The sequence below is a fragment of the Leiobunum rupestre genome, chromosome 10, assembly GCF_980474605.1.
Source record: "Leiobunum rupestre chromosome 10, qqLeiRupe1.1.hap1, whole genome shotgun sequence".
Lineage (NCBI taxonomy): Eukaryota > Metazoa > Arthropoda > Arachnida > Opiliones > Sclerosomatidae > Leiobunum > Leiobunum rupestre.
In genome coordinates this window covers 26,937,481-26,955,900 of record NC_143393.1, presented here as the reverse complement: position 1 = coordinate 26,955,900, position 18,420 = coordinate 26,937,481, and the positions used below count along the sequence as shown (strand labels likewise).

Here is an 18,420-nt window from a genome sequence, read left to right as displayed (position 1 = left end):
TGCTGCTGCGTCACCCGTGACGTAACGATGACGTTTTACTACGAAAAACCATGGAGATAAGAGTAAATTCGACGAGGCACCCGGTTTTTAAGCATAAAGTGAACTGAACTTCTACGAATGAGCTACGTAAAAACCAGTTCAGTAAGCCTAGCTTATTTTAGTTACTTTTAATAACAGACATTCCGAAAACATTATTAAAAAGAATTTTTATTTTTTTCAACTTTATAAATGTTGAAATCATTTCAGCAGCACAGTTTTTAATATTCTTGACGAGTTTGATCATTATTTGAAAGGAGAATTAATCTGGTAACATCAATATTAATTACATCACTCCCTCGTTTGTCATCACACGACGAAATTAAGAAAACAGTTACGGGTACTCGTAATATTTATATCCCTAACAAAGTTCAAAAGCGGTTAGTTATTTACACTAAACTAGACCTATTTCATGTATATATATTTATATATATATATTTTTTTTTTGCGTGTTATGATGCTTATTTACACTGAATTAGGTCATATTTTTTAAACTTACAACAGACTCGCTTTATGGTTTAACAATTAAATTAAAGTTTCGGTGATATGTACTACGCAACACCTAAAAAGACGTTTTATACAAAGTTGGTGGTGACATTATGTAAAATAAAATTATAAAATATATTAACTGGGTTACTGCACTTTTTAATAATACCACGTGACTAATGAAAGAAACTTGATGTCGGCATACTTGAGAAGCAAGACGCTGGTATAAATAGCTATGACAAGAACGTGATAGGTCCACGCCACCATAATTAGTCCCTTGACATTTTCAATATGACGACATCGATTGCTCAAAGCGGAAAACCCAATTACAGCGTAAGGGGCCCTTAATTCCCACAAAGCAAGAATGAATTCAGGTACCTAAGAATACCTAACCACGAAGATTCTAAATCTCACCCTCGCGCGAGAATGGTACCAGATACTAACGCTAAATTGGTCTATATTCTCAGGAGCCTGAGCGCATTCTAGTGCAAAGATCTCGGCTCTAGAAATACTATCTCCGTTTTTGTTAGGGTTTCTTTTAGTAGTAATATTAAAAACTGTCTTTTACGTAGCAAGTACTGTGGAAAATGAGCGGTGGTTCCGTAATTCGAACGCCTGCCGACCCTTTTCGGCATCGCCTGTTTGGGATGTTCGATTTTCGTCCTACCCTACAATCTTGAGTAGAAAAAGCGGCATTCACGAATCAGCCCCATAGCTTGCACTTTCTGGAAGGATTCATAGGACTGCCCTCGGGACAGTTAAACGTTGTTGAAAATTGTGGAGAGTTCATTAAAGCTCCATTCGCTCTAATCATGAAACGGAAGGAAAAAAAGGCTTAGAAAAACGCGTCTTTTCGAGATTTCTTTCAATCAGTACTATTCAGTAGTGAGGTTCTGCAGAGCACTCTAAGAGTTTGAACAACAACGCCAGGGGTCAAGTGAACATATTTTTCCCATTTGCGCTTCGAAGTCGAATATTTAGCAACTTCAAGACGACGCCATATTTCTGTCAAGCTAAATAGTAATACCCAAGGCACCACCTTAGGCCTAAGTCATCAAGCGACTTCTGAAGTCATTAATTCAAGTGGCCGGGTTACAATGCGTCGGAGGGTGGTGGCAAGCCCTTCGTGCCACACGAGCCAACAGCTCCCTACACTAGCTATTACCGTTAACCTCGACAAGTTTTATGGAAGTGCCACAAGCTGGGATCGAACCCGGCTCCTCTTGCTGTGGGGCGAAAGTGCTAACCAATCCTCCACCCCACTTAGGTGACACGTCGAAATATATTTATAGTGACTGATATATTTTCCAATTCAACAAATCGAGCGTACGTGCTAAAAACCGTGAATACTTTTTGATTTGAAATACATCTATTACTTCTTGTACAATTAAGATTAATTTGATCTAATATGTACGAGTACTCATACAAAAGAGATCTTTGCGGTACAATACGAAGTGGCAAATAATTGTATATCGACAATACTCATACCCATACTTAAAGCCTGTTTTAAGTTTTGTTCATATTATTATTAATTCTTCTTGTACCCTGCGTTAGCTAAAGGTGTGCAATTTGCTAAAATTCGATCGCGAACTTATTTGCGTTAGCTGGAGAACTGAAAGCGCGCTTAACCAATTTTAAAAATGTTTCTCCTTGAACGTCGAGGTACTCCCGACTTTGTTGTCAAAACTTCTAGAGCGCTTTGCTTGACCATTCTATTACCTGTATTTTCCTGGCGCGTGGTTATCTCGAAGATACTTCTCATGACCTTCTCGACCCACCACTTCGCACCATATCTGTTGAAGAATTTATAGTTAAGATATTTTTAAATAAAAAGTCAGTATCCATAAGGACAGATCAAGCTCAAGTCAAAATGCATTCAGGCAACTAGAATATTTGACTCTATTACCATCCTCGTGTACCTATCTGTAGCGTTAGTTCGTCTGCTTTTTATATATAAAACGTAAACATTCTGATTAATGCTCAAGGGGTCAAACACTTGCAAATTTTCGTGATTTTGAATATCAAACGGATTTCAGAAATCAGAAAGATAAATAACATGATTTTCGTGTTGATTTCTGTTTTTTAGCTCATTTCAAGATTTCGAAACTTTGAAGTTGATTTCGAGATATTTTAAATAATTTTTAATGAATTAATAATTAACCTATATTCGTGAAACCGAACATTGGGCTACAAAAGCACAACTTATAATATTTTACTATTGATTAATTTAATATTTAATTATTAATTTTAATTTTATGTCAATTTTATTATTAAACTTTAATTTAATATGAATTTCATTCTTAAATTTTAATTTAATATCAATTTAATTCCTAATTTTAATTTAATATCAATAATTCAATATCCTTCTTAATTTTAATTTAATATCAATAATTCAATATCCTTCTTAATTTTAATTTAATATCAATAATTCAATATCCTTCTTAATTTTAATTTAATATCAATAATTCAATATCCTTCTTAATTTTAATTTAATATCAATAATTCAATATCCTTCTTAATTTTAATTTAATATCAATAATTCAATATCCTTCTTAATTTTAATTTAACATCAATATCCTTCTTAATTTTAATTTAACATCAATATCCTTCTTAATTTTAATTTAATATAAAAATCCTTCTTAATTTTAATTTAATATAAAAATCCTTCTTAATTTTAATTTAATATAAAAACCTTCCTAATTTTAATTTAATATAAAAAACCTTCCTAATTTTAATTTAATATAAAAAACCTTCTTAATTTTAATTTAATATTAAATAATTATTAATTTAAGTTTAACCTTCAGCCCCACTAGATAGACTGCTCTATAATTCACAAAAAACAACGACAAACCCTTGGCAATATTGTCAACCAAAACAAAATATTCCTAGGCCAAGCCTATGGACGAATTCACAAGCTCTCTTAAGTAGGAGATTTGGTGAAGCATTTTATAAGTGGTGAAAAACATTAAACAACAAAGCCACGTGATTTTATGGAAATGCCTATTTATCAACTTTGTACCATTATCAGAGTATAGCTCAGGTGCCATATATGATACGCCGGACTAAAAATCGAAAGCAGACGAATTTCGCAACCAAATATGAGACGATGTGACCGTGGCATATTCTTCGATGAAGAATGCATTTTTGGGACATTGCGTACCTGCGCGTATCGCAGAAAGAATATTTGCTCATTGGAAAAGTCGACCCCGGGTAGACTGGCTTCCTCCCCGTTCTCGTCGACGTATTTTTTGTAGGCCTCGTACGCTTGCTGTAGGCCCGCGTTATCACAAATATTTTCGTCCAACGTTTGGTTGCCGTTGACCTGGTCGAAATAAGGAAAATCCAGATAAATAACATGTTAAATCAAGTATAACATATCTATTACCATAAGTGTATAATATTGTTATATAACTGTGACACTACCTATTCTGCACATGCAAAAGTTTTACTGAGAGCTATTCACAAGACAGACTGCGATACGGGCTTCGTCACCGTTTTGCGTCAGCTTGCTAACGCGTCGCACGTAACCTTTGACAGCGCCTCGCTAGGGGGAGATTTTCTTCTTGTGATGACGTCACTTCGTTACTAGCTCTCAGTAAAATATTCCCCAAGGTGACAAACTTATGGAACAATATTATAGACTTATGCTATATTACTGATTAGAAAAATCCATACAGGAAAACAAACATTGAGAGTGAAGCCCTTAAAGGTTCGATTTTAATACTTTTATTTAGACTAGATGGCGCCAATTTCAACTTTTCGCTAGACGAGCATTATTAGTTAAGCTATCCCTTGGTAACGCGTAGGGATAACTTTCTATGAGTGTACAATCTAGACTTTTACAAGTAAAATTTATCATAAATTAAAATAATTTATACATCTCGCGGTTTCTAATTTTCAGAATATTGGCGCCATCTGGTATGACTTAGGGTATTTAAAAACAGCCACGTCACGGTAGTTACATTTTGCGCAACGTATTCGATGGGGTACTGAGAATACTGTTCGGAAAAACACGCGGCGATTTCCTTGAACCTTTCGGACACATCGTCAGGCCACCATTGGGTCAAGTTGCCGCCTTTGTCGAAACGGCGGCCATTGTTGTCGAAGCCGTGGGTAATCTCGTGGCCGATGACTACTCCCAAAGTACCGTAGTTCAAGAACCTACGAGATTACCGTAACACCATTACTAAATAGAACCAATCACCCAAGTCTTTGAAGAAGCCAACTTACTTGGGCCTTGATGGATGAAATACTGGAGACCTTAATATACCAGCCGGAAAGACTGAAAATAATGAGAAAATATCAAGGTTGTCAAAAATGCTTACGACACTAAAATGTACGTTGGTACATGTTGTTGGGGGAAACCTTTTGGTATGGAGGAAGAAACTACTATCCTGGAGCGGAAAAGAAGGCGAGCGAACAGCGGCACAATTGACACTTTGTGCCTAGTAGAGTGTCTCCACCTATGGATGAACAGAATAACTATAACTTTATAAAAATTCCGTAATGGCTATCCTAAAGCAGGAGTCGCTAAAAGCCTACGAACCAGGTATAACGCCTGGCGCCTCTAGCGGATTTTCGTGCCGCTCTTCGGACAATCGGCCCGTGCTAGAGGTATCGTATTTACTTCTCCAGAAGTAGTTTCTTCCTCCATGCTTTTGGGGTGGGTTGAACGCGCTTCTGACGTCACAAGATGGCACGACCGAGAGAGAGAGAGATGAGAGCGCTCGCGTTACGGCAAATGCTTAGCTGCTCTTTGATAAAATATGACGTCTGAAATACATCCGAAGTTATGAAGTACAGCCAAGCTTGGATTGTTCCCTGGATTAATTAATATACCACTGCTGAAGCAAAAATGCGGAAACGATTGCTATGAAACCTCTATTGGTAAAATCGGCATCCAAACGGAAATGTCTAAAGCGCATGCGCGATATGTGGATCAAGGGGAGAGGTGAACGTAGGCATGGCCAGGGCCGGCGGATCGTGTTAATCTCGGGTGGGTAGTCAGAAGAAGGGGGGGGGGCGGATTTATTGGGTTATCCTACATAAAAAGATAGGCCTATATAATACTAATTAAGAGAAATTGATAGAGGTAAAAACTAAAAAAATTTAGTATAATTCAAATTTATTATTACATAGTATTAATTGCGCAATGCAAAAACTGTACTGCGCTTTGCATTTTCGGAAATGAACAGATTCAACAATTTTTCCAAATATTTTGACGCGTGATTTCATGTAGCTATTAAAATTCATATGGCTACGTGTAACGATGTTTGAAGGATCTGAGTACTAATATTTAAACTCAATTATATAGAAAGGTAGAGACAACGTTATAAAACGTAGTACTGACAACTGTGGGTACTTTTACTACCCCAATTTGTGGTAGAAGACTTCGTTCCTTAAAATTAGGCACCGATTATTAAAATTACAATTATTTAAAAAATAAATGGAGACTTTATGGCTTTGGTGTCAAATAAGCAGTTTAGGGAGAATCAGTTATTTATTTTTTGAACACTTACATTAGAGCCCACTACTAACCAAATAATCAACTCAATATCATATATGTAATATACATTTAGTATCGTTTACCTTCTAAAATTTATAGTGTATGCATATGCACTTATAATTCCTACTTCACAACGGGAGGTAGCTAATAACTATTTTATATAAATGTTTGATACAAAGAGACTAATGACGACAAACATTAACGTTTAAATACACTTATGAAAATTATGCTTTTGTCATTTTATGTATTTTTAAATTTTGATTTTGATGATTTACTTTAATCTATTTCAATCGGGGCAGTGCCGCGTGCATAGTTTTCAACAGCACCGATATTTAAAGCATGAGATAAAGATAGTGTTGTATTTAACTTCCGCATCACTTCCCGATAGAAGTCAGTCTTTACCGTATTTTCAGAAATAGAAAGAGGATGGACGCGAAGGAAATGAAAAGACTTGTCAAAGGTCTATGCTTAAGTTGTGATTTGCCCTTTTGGGAAGACTGCATTTTACTATTCACGCTTGTCTCATTAGAATTAAAAACTAATATTTAATAACCTATTTTACAAATTTACTTCTGCAATTTTGATACTGAATGAATTAAATTAATCAAGGAGGGGATAGGAAAAATACGTAGTCCCTGGAAAATTGTGGAAACCTAGCTATTCTGTGACAATGGCCGTGGCTCTATCCCCATAGTACCGACTTTGATGACATCAATTCCGGGTGGGTAAAATACCCACCCGGAATTTCCCGGGTGGGTACTTCTACCCACCATACCCACATTATCCGCCGGCCCTGGGCATGGCGATTCTCCATCATAGCAATTGAAACTAAAAATGTTTAGCGATCATACATTTCAGTTACTAGGCATTACACCATCAGAATCAAGCAATAAAGCAACCGAGTCAATGGTAAGAACTTCATTACTGAAATTTCTAGTCTGGGAGTATATTAATTAAGATCTTACCAAATTATTTAGGTGAAAAGAAAGGGGTATCACTAAGCCTTGTCTCAAAATGTGAAGATGCGCTACTAGTTTGACACACATTTGGTGCATGCGCAATGGGGATTTCCTTTTATTCGCCGATTTCCTCTGATAGAGGGTTTATAACAACCTTTTCTGCTACATCATGGAGTTTTAAGCTGGAGCGGTACATCCCTGTGTTTAATTAATCCAAGAGCCAAGTATGCTTTCACGTACAAAGAATATGAGTGTTGTAGAGATTATTTGCTTAAGAGTTCTAGTGACTCTCTTGCATTTATCTATTCTTATGTTTAGTGCATAAAAAGCAGACCAACCTAGTATAAGAGGTTGGTCATGAGCGGTCGCAGGGGTGGGATGGGGTGTAAGCGGTACAAATTATCCCCCGTGATTAACTTTGAAGGTACTAATAAAGGTGATTTAGATGATTATCCACCTTAGAAAAATGTCTGAGCATGGGAATGAGATTGGTACCGGAGGCTGATGCTAATGTTAATTCTTGGTACAGTTATACACTTACTGACGGTGTTGCCCGTGGCCTCGTAGAAGGCGTTGACTACCAAAGGTTCCACGAACCAATCCCTGAAACAAACACCAAAATCCGTGAAATACTTCGCGTCCACTAAGCTACAGAGCTGCATTGAAATGACGATTCGAATATTCGATTTGGTATTCGATCGAATTATTTGGTGTAACCAGAAGTTTGTTTTAAATATTTCTTACGACAGTAGTTTCCGTGTAAACATGTTCCTTCGCAGGATCGACGAGGATTAAATTTGCCGACAAACCGCTGATGTTTACTTGGCCTAACCTTTTAAAATGTCAAAATTACATTGCGTAGAGGTATCTAGGAGCAACAAACACAGCACCCCACACAAGGAGAACTCAACCAGTCAAAAGTCGTGCATTTTCTTGTGTACAGTTTTCATTGGTTAGAAGCTTTAGCGCCTGCTGCCGTCGGAAGGGGAAAATTTGGAAACCATCTTCCCCCCGCCCGTAAAACATTCAGCGTAAAGGTTCGTCCAATGAAATTTGTACACAACACTGCGTTAGCGTGTTTAAAGGCTAGCTGCGCTCTCATTGTGTTTGTTGCTCCTAGGAAATATGTACTAAGAAAGACTTAGAGATATATTATTCACTTTTGGTTGATGAAATATTTGCTCACTTCTACCAGAGATCCTGCGCTTATAGAGATATGAAACTCCCAATACCCCCAGCGACCCTCTATTTTTTGCCGACGGTGGCGCCCCTCGACGTCTGGGAGAAAGCTATTGCGATGCCATACGCGAAAAATGGGTTTTCTCCCGGCCGAGTTTGAATTTTCTTGACGCGTTTTCGTGAGAGTTTCATACCTCTATAAGCGCAGCGACTAGCAGAAATGCAGAATGTCTGCTGCTATACTGTTTACGATACATCCAAATAAATGGGAATGGTTGGGAAACAAATATTTGAACGGAACTGATATTGTTTTAACAAAAACGGGTGGCAATGGTAAATTTTCCACTTCAAATGCAGCTCTACTTTAAACTTTCATTGTTAATTCTTCAGGGAAATTCTTACTTGTCCTTATCGACCGGCCTAGTAATCTTCATTAGTTCCTTGAGAACTTCGAATCGATTCATGCCCAGAATGTTGTTGAGAAAATGATCATCCGAAATATCTAACTAGGGGAAATAAACACGGTAAAACAGCCACGGTCACGTGACGTCCACTCGATAGGAGAGTCCTACTTACTCCAACGTAATCTTTGTCCAGTTGCTCCGGGTCCAAAATATACTGAGGGTATCCGATTTTTTCGCTCATGGCTTCAACCTAGTGCCAAGAAAAAGAAACTTTGTAGAGATTGTGAAGCGGGGAATATAGTTGGCTTGCCCAAGCTGTTTCTGAAATATTGGTTCGGGAGTTGAAACAGCGACCGAAAGCTAATATAACATAGTTGGTTTACACTACAATTGGTGGACTTAATCGCGAAAGACGACAGCTGTGTTGGATGGCTAATATCCGAGCTAGCGTCATTAATTTTCGATTAAAGAGTTTATCTACTTCAGCAACGCGTTTAAGAATATTTATCACAACGATATTATTTTCATAATATATTTTTAAACATAGAGAGCTATATTTTTAAACCTAGAGCTATATTTCTAAACCTAGAGCTATATTTTTAAACCTAGAACTATATTTTTAAACCTAGAGCTATATTTTTAAACCTAGAGCTTTCAAAAGTCGCTTGATGACTTAGGCTTAAGGTGGTGCCTTGGGTTTTAGCCTAGCTGATTATTATTATTATTATTAAACCTAGAGCTATATTTTTAAGAAGATACGCCTTTTTAATATTTACAAACAATATCATCTTAACATAAATAAAATAAAAACGTAAGTTAACACTTGTCCGTGTATTTTATTTCGTATTACCGCCTTTCCTCTATAAAGAATTTAGCAAATCCATAACACCGAAATCAAATCAGCTTTGTGGGTTACTTTCTCCCTATTGAAGTGGGGTGGCGGAGTAGTTAGTACTTTCGCCTTCGCAGTAAGAGGAGTCGGGTTCTATCCTATCTTGTGACATTGGATGTAAACTGAGAACAACTACTTCCTTGTCTAGTTTGCTAATTCTCTGGCCACTAATTATTGGAGATTTCTCCTGAGTTGTCCGGTCCCAACTTTCCATGAAAACTTACAGCTCTAGGTTAACGGTAATAGCAAGAGAATAGTGAGTGAGGGGAGCTGTTGGCTCGTGCGGCATGAAGGGCTTACAAATATAACTCAGCCACCTAATTTAAAGGCAATAATAGTCGCTAGATGACCTGAACCTAAGGTGGTGCCAAGGGTATTAGCTAGAGTTGTAAGTCGGAAAATTTCGCGGTATTTTAACCTTAATTTTTTTCGAATCCAAAAGTAAAAATGAACCTATACACTAGTCTAGAATAAAAACACTTAAAAAGTAATTTATGTTTCAATTTTTTTATCTTTCCGTTTTGCGGAACTTTTTCTTCGTCTAATTTTTCCGGAAAATTAACAACTCTAGCTGATTATTACTAATATTATTACAAAATTCAAATCCCAAAACCTCAACTCGAAAAGTGTTTTCAAATTCGAAAAATTCATCATTATTGTGTTAACTTTCATGTTGACAGCGTTTTAACTTTCTATAGGCCTTGTCCTAATATATTGAAAGTTAGAATGGTGCTATTATATTCACGAAGTCGCTATCGGGTGGCGGTATTTCGATATCTTAGACGTAAAAAATATCCAATGACATGCATAGTAGCATGAATCTATTTAACCCATGAATATCCAACTCTATCATTAGCCACGGTATACTCTGAGGGAACGTGGGGCGGAGCCTATTTTCGCGCCATACGAGTGATTTACTCTTTAAGCCAATAAGAACGAATTCGGAAATGATGTCATTTTAGCGCCAGATAGTTTACGAGAGCTCGGAGAGCAGAATAGCCGCGAAATGACTTCTCAGGTACGGTTCACGTTATTTTGTTCAAAATAAGCTTTACAGTTATAATTCTTTCTAGTATAAAAATATAAATTAAAAAGGAATGTTACTCCGATATTTTGAAAGCAATCTTACGCTATCGAGTGTCTGTGATATTTATAACAATTTAAACATACAAACTATCTCTGAAAAGCTAAGCCTCGGTGAAACTTTGGAAGAAAACCTGAGTCAATTTTTGCCATATTATTATTAAATAATAAATGCTCTGTTATCATTTTATTCTAATAAAATCTATTCTAATAATAATATGAAATAGATCTATTTATTTAAATAGATTAATGATAAGTACTGCAAAAAGGAAACATAACCATAACGAGTCATTTTAGGAACTAACGCTTCGACTGCTTATAAATAACAGCTGACACAGCTGAGTTCTACTTCGACTCCGTCACTATAAATTGGCTCCGCCCCACGCGTCGCCAGAGGTGACCTAGGGTATTCCAGTTGAATATTCATGGGTTAAATAGATTCATGATAGTAGTAAATATATTATTAGACTATAGCGAAGGAAACAAGATGTCACGAACATTTGAGTACACACAATCCTCCAGATGTGTTACGAACACCAAGAAAATTTGCTCAAATGCCCAACATCGAGTGCTCAAATCGATATAGCGAACTTGTTATCGATTGAAGTACATTGTATGCTAAATGATAACTTAGGCTGTCCTGCCTTTGATTGTAAAGTTCGTGGTTTCATCTTTAAATTATTTGGTAACATTGAATATATATAATATATAATATGGCTCCCCTAGTCAGAATCAAATGCAATTTAGTTGTATATCAAACTGCCTATACGAAGGGAAAAGGTGAAATTTTTTAAATGCTTATAAGAGGTCAATGCAGTTTACATGGGAGCTTATTAGGGACTCTTGACTTAGAGGTACCATACCATAAACTTATGTTCGTACTAAATTCAATTGGGCAAAAACCATATTTCAAACTATTAACCTAGGTTAAAGTTGTCACGGCCTAACCAGACATATAATTTTCAACTTAATTAAAGAAATGTAGATTTTTAGGCAAAAATCGTAAAATCACTAAATATGAAAAATTACACATTTTATTGGGATAGTGAGGGAGTAGTATTTCCTACCAATTGATGCATTATTTACTGTTTCAGCACTAATATTTCTTGAGCTAATTTTAAGACCGATGGCTATACCGTAGAAAATTGGGGATTGTCTATAAAAAATAGGTCAACACGCCTGTAAAAGTGTTGCCACGCATAGCATCCGTGTAAAGGGCAGAGCAAACTAACAGACAAAATAGCTAAGAGTAGTAGTAAACTAAATAAAGCGTAATTTACCTTTTCTTTGCAGAGATTCTTGGTACTTTGATCCAACCAAGTTTGAGAAGGTAATATCTTGGTGAACGACTGTTTTAGTGTCCTGACCATTTCCCGAACCTAAAAATATCACCATTGACTTGTTACGGTACATATACTAAAAAGTGTAAGTGGCAACTTTACATTTATTGTGTAAATTACAAGCAAAGTGTATTACTATGATTCGTAGCTGGTAACAATTTAAAATTACGTAACGGTAATCGACAAATTACAAAGCGTGTGTAGCTACACTTTCAGTGAACAGAATTTCGTTTAAATTTCGACGTACCTGCACCACGGCTTGCTGATTTATCAAAATTGGTCAAAGTTATTGAAATTTGTGATTTTAACAAAGAGAAAACAAATGTTACTGTATAATTATGAATAATAATTATGGTAATTGGTTTCAAATTAATTATTTCAGTTATAATATAGCATAATTAACGAAATATAAGGATAGTTCCTAAGAATGAATTCGCTTTCCGCGTTACTTCTTTCTCGGATAGCTGAGAATTAATTCGATGTCCGGGTTACCTCTTTCTGGGATTGCTAAGAATTAATTCGATGTCCGCGTTACCTCTTTCTGGGATTGCTAAGAATTAATTCGATGTCCGCGTTACCTCTTTCTGGGATTGCTAAGAATTAATTCGATGTCCGCGTTACCTCTTTCTGGGATTGCTAAGAATGAATTCGATGTCCGCGTTACCTCTTTCTGGGATTGCTAAAAATTTATTTGATATCCACGTTACCTCTTTCTGGGATTGCTAAGAATTTGTTCGTGGTCCGCGTTATCTCTTTCTGGGTTTGCTAAGAATTAATTCGCTTTCCGCGTTACCTCTTTCTGGGATTGTTAAGAATTAATTCGATGTCCGCGTTACCTCTTTCTGGGATTGCTAAAAATTAATTCGCTTTCCGCGTTACCTCTTTCTGGGATTGTTAAGAATTAATTCGATGTCCGCGTTACCTCTTTCTGGGATTGCTAAGAATGAATTCGATGTCCGCGTTACCTCTTTCTGGGATTGCTAAGAATGAATTCGATGTCCGCGTTACCTCTTTCTGGGATTGCTAAGAATGAATTCGATGTCCGCGTTACCTCTTTCTGGGATTGCTAAAAATTTATTTGATATCCACGTTACCTCTTTCTGGGATTGCTAAGAATTAATTCGATGTCCACGTTACCTCTTTCTGGGATTGCTAAGAATGAATTCGATGCCCGCGTTACCTCTTTCTGGGATTGCTAAGAATGAATTCGATGTCCGCGCTACCTCTTTCTGGGATTGCTAAAAATTTATTTGATATCCACGTTACCTCTTTCTGGGATTGCTAAGAATTAATTCGATGTCCGCGTTACCTCTTTCTGGTATTGTTAAGAATTAATTCTATGTCCGCGTTACCTCTTTCTGGGATTGCTAAGAATGAATTCGATGTCCGCGTTACCTCTTTCTGGGATTGCTAAGAATGAATTCGATGTCCGCGTTACCTCTTTCTGGGATTGCTAAAAATTTATTTGATATCCACGTTACCTCTTTCTGGGATTGCTAAGAATTTGTTCGTGGTCCGCGTTATCTCTTTCTGGGTTTGCTAAGAATTAATTCGCTTTCCGCGTTACCTCTTTCTGGGATTGCTAAGAATTATTTCGATGTCCGGGTTACCTCTTTCTGGGATTGCTAAAAATTAATTCGCTTTCCGCGTTACCTCTTTCTGGGATTGTTAAGAATTAATTCGATGCCGCGTTACCTCTTTCTGGGATTGCTAAGAATGAATTCGATGCCGCGTTACCTCTTTCTGAGATTGCTAAGAATTAATTCGATGCCACGTTACCACTTTCTGGGATTGCTAAGAATTAATTCGATGCCGCGTTACCTCTTTCTGAGATTGCTAAGAATAAATTCGATGCCGCGTTACCTCTTTCTCGGATTCCTGGTCGTACTGGTGGTTGACGAAGAGGGCGGCTAAGGCCATCCCGAATCCGTCGTTGACCACGTGAACGCATTCTTTCCAGCGGGCGAAGAATGTCCTCTCATCCGACAAGTTGGGTACCTGACGCCGGAAATCGTAGTACAGACGCCGGAAATGAATGTCCAAATAAGGCATGTATTTGATCACAAAACGCCAAGCCAAGTAATTCGCCACCGCCCTAAAAAAGAAGAGAAAGAGCTCTTAAGGACATGAAAAAGGGGACAGGATGTAAGAATGTCCAAAGAATCATCGCGAACCTGGGCGCCGTGACGTTAATGAGCGTCATGAGGTGCTGCAGGTAAGTTTCGCAGTGAACCACGACATTCAAGTCATTGGGATCCACCGTGGGTCCGCCATTAATTCCCACTTGATCGAAAACGTACTTGACCAACTGACTCCATTTTAACTGAAACAAATATCCCAAAAATATAAAACGTTTATTTTTTTATTTTTTCGTGCTGGAAACAATACGAAATCATTCGCCAAGAATCTGCTCCCCGTGATCGATCGACCGAAAACGGCCGCCAAAAATATCTTTCCAAGAACTCTACTTACTACTAGTTTTTGATACCGTTCTTGCCAGTCGTATATAACAGTCAATTTTCTTCTTCGGGGTCGGAAGACGAAATTTCTCGTCTAAAATATACGGCCACAATCTGTCGTTGGATTTTATTTTTTATACACGCGGATGATCCGAAGGAAACCGAAAACTATACGCTACTATACTTCCGAAAACAATTTCACAAACTTCCGGTACACGTTATAGTTTGGGATATGGGGAATAAATGAACGAAGAGTAATATTTACCTCGGGGACAATCTCTTCTAGTTGGCTGATATTGAGTCGGTTGAAATGGAATTCTTCTTCGGCCGTTCCATTTTCGCTGCTGTTATTTAAGCCGCCCGTTTGGCTGTTCAAACTCTCGTAGTTTTCTTGTGTTAACTAAATCAGAAAAATACTGTAGAACGATTGCTTACGGGTAAACAAATAATTAAAACGAATCGCGGCCATTGGAGGTACGATTTTAACGCTTTTATTTATACTAGATGGCGCAATAGTTCACTTTTTGGCGGGAAATAAATAAATTTTTGCTTATTTATTTTAATAAAACCAAACTATAACACTATTTTTAAAGGGAGTATAACAATAGCAGGGAAAGACAAGCTTCCATCAATACTCACTAGTGGCGCGACAGTCTAGAAAGTAGTAAAAAATCCTGCAACCGGAGAATATCTCACAACGATATCGCAACAGAATGGAAAATTGCAATTTTTTACTACGCGCCAACAGTGAATGTTGTTCAGTGGTTAGCACTTTCGCCTCGCAGCGAGAGGAGCCGGGTTCGATCCCAGCTTGTGCCACTGGGTGAAAGCTCGGAACCGCTTCTTCCGCGTTGAGTTTGCGACTTCTCTTCTTATTGCTTAAAGAGGTTTTCCCACCGGGCTCTTGGGTTTGCCCTTTCCATAAAAATTTGCTGATGTTAACGGTAATAGTTAAAGGAGGGAGTTGTTCGCTCGCGTGGCATAAAGGGCTGGCCACCACCCTCCTACGTATTGTAACCACCTTCAAGATTTAAATTCATGAAAAGGCAATAGGTCTTACGCAGTGTAACCCGGCCACCTGAATTAAAGGCATTAAAAGTGGGTAAACAACTTGGGCCTAAGATGGTGCAAAGGGTGATTATTATAATTAGCTCGACCCTCCTTTACGCAATTCTATAGTTCAAAGCTATAATCAAACGTTTAACTCTAAAATTGTCATAAAAACAGGAACAGACTCTTTGTGCCATCTAGGAGCAACAAACACAACACCCCACCATGGAAGAATATGTCTTCCATGACCCCACACAAGGAGAACGCAACCCGTCAAAAGTCGTGGATTTTCTTGTGTACGTTTTTCAATGGCCAGACGATTTAGCGCCTGCTGCCGTCGGAAGGAAAAAATTCGGAAATTGTCTTCCCCCCCCGCCCGTAAAACGTTCATCGTAAAGGCTCGTGACGCTCGTCCAATGAAATTCGTACACAACCCTTCGTTAGCGTGTTTAAAGGCTAGCTGCGTTCTCCTTGTGTTTGTTGCTCCTAGGTGCCATTAATTAATTAATGTTGTTACCACCGCGAAAGAATCGTTTCCTTTGTCAAGTTGTCATATATGTATGTTTATATTTGTTAAAGAGACCACGCTCACGTTGGCAAAGGCCTTTTCGAACTCCAACATGGCGTCAACGTCGGCGTAAGCCGTCTTCTGTTCGGCGCCTAGCAACCGGAGTGTCTCCAAGATGAGTTCCCGATAAGCGGCCAAGTAGAGCTCGTGTTCTCCTTCGGTGGCGTTCAGATAGTACTGGGTGTTCAACACCGGCGAACCGGAGTACAACTGCGAAAGGGCAAAAGGAAAGAAAGAAATATGAAGCGGGAAATATTTGAACAATAAGCGCGGGGGAAGGTCGAATCGATCAGCGCGGCTATTTCCCCACGGACGTGGCTCGGCCATCGAAAAGGCGAAATTGGACGATTATTTTTCATATTCTCCTGGATTGTTCGAGGAGAATGAAGACTTACGTGCAGTAAGTAGACTGAGGTGTTCCTGTCATCCGGAGCCACGAAAGTGTGGAAAAAGGGTTGCACTTCGTAGACGTGCAAGATTGCCAGCATCCTTTCCAAGTCCACCCGCTTCCGGTTCCAAGACTTCTGAAGCACTGGCCATTCGCCCACTCCCGATTCTGACAGCAGATTTAACAATATCGCCACTGACCCGTCTTCGACGCTGCCTGACAAGTAAACATTCAAGCGTTTCAAAACAATGATACGTGCTAAATCTGGTTCAAAGTAGTCTCACAAGGAGACGACCCGAGGTGTAACGCACCGATTTTGTTTATACTCGGGGGTTTGGTAGACCTTCGTGTTACTTGAAAAACCCTAAAGGGAAATGTCTCCATAGGCAACCGTTTGGCCATGGCAACCAAAAATGTTTTTGACAACCCAAAATGGAAATTTTCCCATTGAAAATAATATGGGAATCTGATCAAATTTAAAAAAATAAAGTTTTTGAAAATGCTAAAAATAGAAAATATAAATAAAGAAATAGTGTTGTTAATTTTCCGGAAAATTGAAATGCGGAAAATTTTCCGCAAATATAAAAAATAAAAAATTCTAACATAAATTACTTTTTAAGGGTTTTTAATGTTTTTAAATTTTTCTCGATATAAAATGTCTAATATCAGTAAACATACTACAAAACATTAATAGTGTTACATAATTAATCAGTTTAGTTTTACTTTTAGATTCGAAAAAATGAGGCGAAAATGCCGATTTATTTCAATTTGCAAACAATATATTAGACTAATCATGGAATGAAAACTTTTTTTATATTTTTCGGAAAAATACGGAAATTTTTCCGGAAAAAAAGCTTCGGTCATTTTTCGGAAAAATTTCCGACTTACAACACTATAAAAAAAATTAAAAAGTTCGAAATTGATTAAATTTTTACGGGAGGTAATCTTAAAATTGGTCAGATTCCCATGTTATATTCAATGGGAAAATTTCCATTTTGTGTTGTCAAAAATATTTTCGGTTGCCATGGCAAAACGGGTGTTTTTCAAGTAACACGAAGGTCTACCAAACCCCCGAGTTTGAACAAAATCGGTGCGTTACACCTCGGGTCGTCTCCTTGTGAGATTACTTTGAAGCAGATTGGGCCTTCTTAACTGTTACATTGTTGGTACTACAAAACATGGTAAAAGCCAGGGTCACGCGATAGCTAAAACCCACTGACTGACTATTTTGTTGAGTTGCGAAACGTTTAGGGTTAGCAGTTATGAGGAATGAAGCACTAGTTCGCTAAGCTTTGGTAATAAACCAGGATACACGAAAAAGAAGAACAAAAATGTAATTAAAGATCGTAACAGCTAGGGGCAACCAAAGATAATTTAAACTTCGTACCCTAGATTCGAAATCACTCTCTCGCGCGTTGCCGATAGCGTTTACCCACTTCCCGCCGGAACTCAGAAAAAATTCGCTCCAATGGTGGCGCACTACTGCCATCTAGGGATAGAAACTATTTTTTTTTTGGAAGTTGCGGTGCGTAATTTGACGCGTTTTGCGTTCAACTCGAAGTTTTAAAACATGATGGACCACAATTATAGCACTAAAAAGTTTCAAATCGAAAGAAAAAACCTAGACTTACTAAAGGTGAGTAATATAATCTTACAAGCGATTCAAGCATAATTTGACTAAACTTAATAGTTCATTCAATTTCATTTACCATTTTAATAGGGTTCGTGTTTAACATCGACATTCTTAAGGAATATCTGCCTGAAATTTTAGAAAATTCTTCAAGATTGGCATCATTACCGAAAGAAGATATTCAAGAACCAGAATTACCATTTGTTAAAGTAAGTTTTTATTGGAAATATATGATTTACAATTAAGCGTGTTTCTATAAATACTCTTGTTTTAAATAAAACAAACCTAGGCCTAAATATGGCGCCTTACCGCAACCGATGAAGCAGATTTTTCTGAGGTCACGTGCCGGAAGAGGGTAAACGCTTCGTAACAAAACCGTGAATGGGAAAGCTCTCAGTATTCGAATCTAGGGTACGAAGTTTAAATTATCTTTGGGGCAA

At 37.7% G+C, this 18,420-nt stretch overlaps 1 protein-coding gene across 1 annotated transcript in view; it reads right to left on the bottom strand.

The window, feature by feature from the left end:
* Nucleotides 1-243: 243 nt before the first annotated feature.
* The window catches only part of LOC149925270 (neprilysin-1-like), a 66,875-nt gene continuing 48,698 nt past the window's right edge, over nucleotides 244-18,420 (bottom strand). The window contains exons 6-19 of the mRNA XM_090160914.1: nucleotides 16,358-16,566; nucleotides 15,987-16,172; nucleotides 14,610-14,744; nucleotides 14,060-14,208; nucleotides 13,749-13,980; nucleotides 11,826-11,924; nucleotides 8,743-8,820; nucleotides 8,569-8,672; nucleotides 7,529-7,590; nucleotides 4,753-4,804; nucleotides 4,485-4,683; nucleotides 3,683-3,844; nucleotides 2,242-2,315; nucleotides 244-1,328 (exon numbers count right to left, since the gene is read on the bottom strand). Of these exons, the coding sequence (XP_090017040.1) occupies nucleotides 1,226-1,328; nucleotides 2,242-2,315; nucleotides 3,683-3,844; nucleotides 4,485-4,683; nucleotides 4,753-4,804; nucleotides 7,529-7,590; nucleotides 8,569-8,672; nucleotides 8,743-8,820; nucleotides 11,826-11,924; nucleotides 13,749-13,980; nucleotides 14,060-14,208; nucleotides 14,610-14,744; nucleotides 15,987-16,172; nucleotides 16,358-16,566 (1,844 nt within the window). The 3' untranslated portion in view covers nucleotides 244-1,225. The remainder of the gene's footprint in view (nucleotides 1,329-2,241; nucleotides 2,316-3,682; nucleotides 3,845-4,484; nucleotides 4,684-4,752; nucleotides 4,805-7,528; nucleotides 7,591-8,568; nucleotides 8,673-8,742; nucleotides 8,821-11,825; nucleotides 11,925-13,748; nucleotides 13,981-14,059; nucleotides 14,209-14,609; nucleotides 14,745-15,986; nucleotides 16,173-16,357; nucleotides 16,567-18,420) is intronic.